Source organism: Canis lupus, chromosome 16 (genome assembly GCF_011100685.1).
Source record: "Canis lupus familiaris isolate Mischka breed German Shepherd chromosome 16, alternate assembly UU_Cfam_GSD_1.0, whole genome shotgun sequence".
Classification (NCBI taxonomy): Eukaryota; Metazoa; Chordata; class Mammalia; order Carnivora; family Canidae; genus Canis; species Canis lupus.
Genome location: NC_049237.1, coordinates 36,605,452 through 36,608,370, shown reverse-complemented (window position 1 = coordinate 36,608,370; position 2,919 = coordinate 36,605,452). Strand labels below are relative to the sequence as shown.

The 2,919-nt window shown below is 61.3% G+C and overlaps 1 protein-coding gene across 1 annotated transcript; it reads left to right on the top strand.

The window, feature by feature from the left end:
• Positions 1 to 229: 229 nt before the first annotated feature.
• Positions 230 to 1,956, top strand: CLDN23 (claudin 23). The gene has a single exon (XM_038559234.1). It carries the CDS (start codon positions 264 to 266, stop codon positions 1,017 to 1,019), a length of 756 nt encoding a protein of 251 aa, XP_038415162.1. The 5' UTR covers positions 230 to 263; the 3' UTR covers positions 1,020 to 1,956.
• Positions 1,957 to 2,919: the final 963 nt, after the last annotated feature.

Here is a 2,919-nt window from a genome sequence, read left to right as displayed (position 1 = left end):
AGCGGGGGCCCGCACCCCACCCGGGAGGCGCCGGGACGGGGCAGAGCCGGCGCCGCCCCCCACCCCCGGGCCCGCCCGCCGCGGAGCCGCGCCACGAGCGGGGGCGGAGCGACCTCCGCAGGCCGGCGGCGCCCGGGCCCGCGCCCCTCCCACCGGGCGGCCGCGGTTTCGGTGTCACCCGCCCGCGCGCGGGTTTCGGTGGCGCGGAGGAGGCGGGGGCCGGGCCGGGCCGGGCCGGGGCGGCAGGTGCGCGGGGCGCGGGGATGCGGACGCCGGCGGTGATGACGCTGGGCCTGGTGCTCGCGCCCTGCGGGCTGCTGCTCAACCTGACGGCCACGCTGACGCCCGGCTGGCGGCTGGTGAAGGGCTTCGTCGACCAGCCGGTGGACGTGGAGCTGTACCAGGGCCTGTGGGACCTGTGCCGCGAGCAGAGCAGCCGCGAGCGCCAGTGCGGCCAGCCCGACCGCTGGGGCTACCTGGAGGCGGCGCCGGTGCGCGCCGCGCGGGCCCTCATGCTCTCGTCGCTGGCCGCCGCGGCCCTGGGGCTGCTGCTGGCGGCGCTCGGCGTGCGCTGCTGGCGGGAGGAGCCGCGCTCGGCGCTGGCCGGCCTCTCGGGCGTGGCGCTGGGCGCCGCCGGCCTGCTCGGGCTCGCGCCGGTGTCCTGGTACACCCACCGCCTGGCGGACCGCGCCGTCCTGCCCGCCGACGCCAGCCCGGCCACGGTGCACGCCGGCTACAGCCTGGTGCTGGGCTACCTGGGCAGCTGCCTGCTGCTGCTGGGCGGCTCCTCGCTGGCGCTCAGCCTCGCGCCCGTGTGCGCCGAGCTCCGCCGCCGCCGCCGCAAGCAGCCCCCCGGGGCCGCGCGGCGCGGCGGCGGCAGCATCAGCACCATCGGCAGCATCAGCACCGTGCACGTCGACTGGCCCGGCCCGCACCTGCCCCGCCGGCCCGGAGCCGGCTTCCCCATGCCGCGCCCGCCGCCCGCCGCCGCCCCGCCGCCCTGCGACTCCGACCTGTAGTCGGACCCCGGACGCGTGCCCGTAACCGCTTTGGAGGCTGATCCCCGCCTGGGGCCACGCGAGGCTGCTCGGACGGGACGCTCGGGTCAGGTTGGCTTTGGGGTTTCCCTCCTGTCGAGTTTAGTTTCCTTCCCCAGAGGGGATGAGGATCCTCGGGGGACGAGCTTCTCATCCTTGAAGCCGGAGGACGTCTGGAAAAAGGGCTCCTTTGTGCACCGTGTGGACGCGATGACCAGAAGTCCAAGTCAGCAGCAGAGGTTCAGAGACCCTTGTAGCACCTGCAGACACTATCCGGAAATGCCACTGAACTTTACACCACCCCCCCGCCACCCCCTGCCACCCCGCTGTATAATTTATTTGCCTGCAAACTCTCAAGAGACCAGTATACTGGCTATGTTTGATTGAAGCTCGTAAAATAAACTTAGAGCCGCACGAATACCAGCAGCTTTTGTGGAGTAACTTGATGGACTCATATTCACATTTCTTCAAGTATACATAGGATTTGCCTCTATCTATTTTTTGTGTGAAAGTCGAGGTCATTGAAGTTTCTCTCCTAGGAGCCAGGTGGGTTTGAACAGACGAACCCTATGCTGCCCTGTGCCTTGGCTACCTCACGCTGGACGTAGAGGACCATAAATAGTTGGTACAGAACGGAACCGTTCACTGCATTGAGTTAAAGAACATGGGCCTAGGGGATCCCTGGGTGGCTCAGCGGTTTAGCGCCTGCTTTTGGCCGAGTGCGCGATCCTGGGGTCCCAGGGTCGAGTCCCACATTGGGCTCCTGGTATGGAGCCTGCTTATCTCTCTGCCTGTGTCTCTGCCTCTCTCTCTCTGTGTCTATCATAAACAACAACAACAAAAATCTTTAAGGAACATGGGCATAGACCTCTTGTTTATAAATAAAAGCTGAACACAGAGTTTCAGTATACACACAAAAGTTTGTGGTTTGTTTTTTTTTTTTTTTTTTTTTTTGTCTCCAGTACAAACTTTGGGAGCTTAATCATTCGTTGCCAACAATACCCTGGCTGCTTCGGCACTGTTTCTGAAATCTAGCACTTATATCTTTGCCCCCTTTTAGCATAAGATTTGCTAAAAGGAGCCGACGGGCCCCACTTAAATCCCTGACTGCTTTATTTCCAAGTTCCGTGCCGTTTTTCGGCCAAGCCCAGTCTATTGTAGAAAAAGCTAGAAGCTCCAGTTTCCAGCATGAAGTGAGACTAGAAATCGTTTCCTTTTGTAAACGGTGGTGCCGAAAATCACAGGTAGGCAGCTCTGGTCCACGGAGGAGACTAAGTCGCGGGCAGGGCCAGCTCTCATTTCAAGCGGCTGATTTAAGGGCGCCTTTCCCTGCGCTGAATCTCCCCTTTAAAAGCCGACTCAGAGGTAGGAACATTCAGGTCCGTAAGCACTGGCAACAGGGCTGCAGCAGAAGGAACTAAGCAGCACACCCTACTAACTACAGTGGAAGGGATAGGATACTTTCACTTCCCTAGCCGTTAATGCCCGAAATCACCTATTTCTACCTTTTTGCAACCAAACCTTTAAAGTGCAGGTGTATCACCTGGTGATCTCTTTCAAATGCAAATTGTCATGGAACTGGGCTGGAGTGAGGCCAGAAACTGACTTCCTCACTAGCTCGCGGGAGGAGCCCGAGCTCATGTCCCCCCTCCCCCGCCTTGGGGCTGCAAGGCTTTCCTGGGGACCGTGCCTCACTCAAATTACAATCCCAACGGGCTGCACAAAATCAGACCTTTGAGAGTTTGCTGCCTGGATGAGATAGGGCACTTGCTCCAGGGAACCGAGAGCCAGAAGGAGAAAAGGCAACACTGCTTTCCCCGCTAACACCTCCGAAAGGCAGGGATTGATTAAGGGTCTGGGAAGTCAGGACCCAGCAGACAAC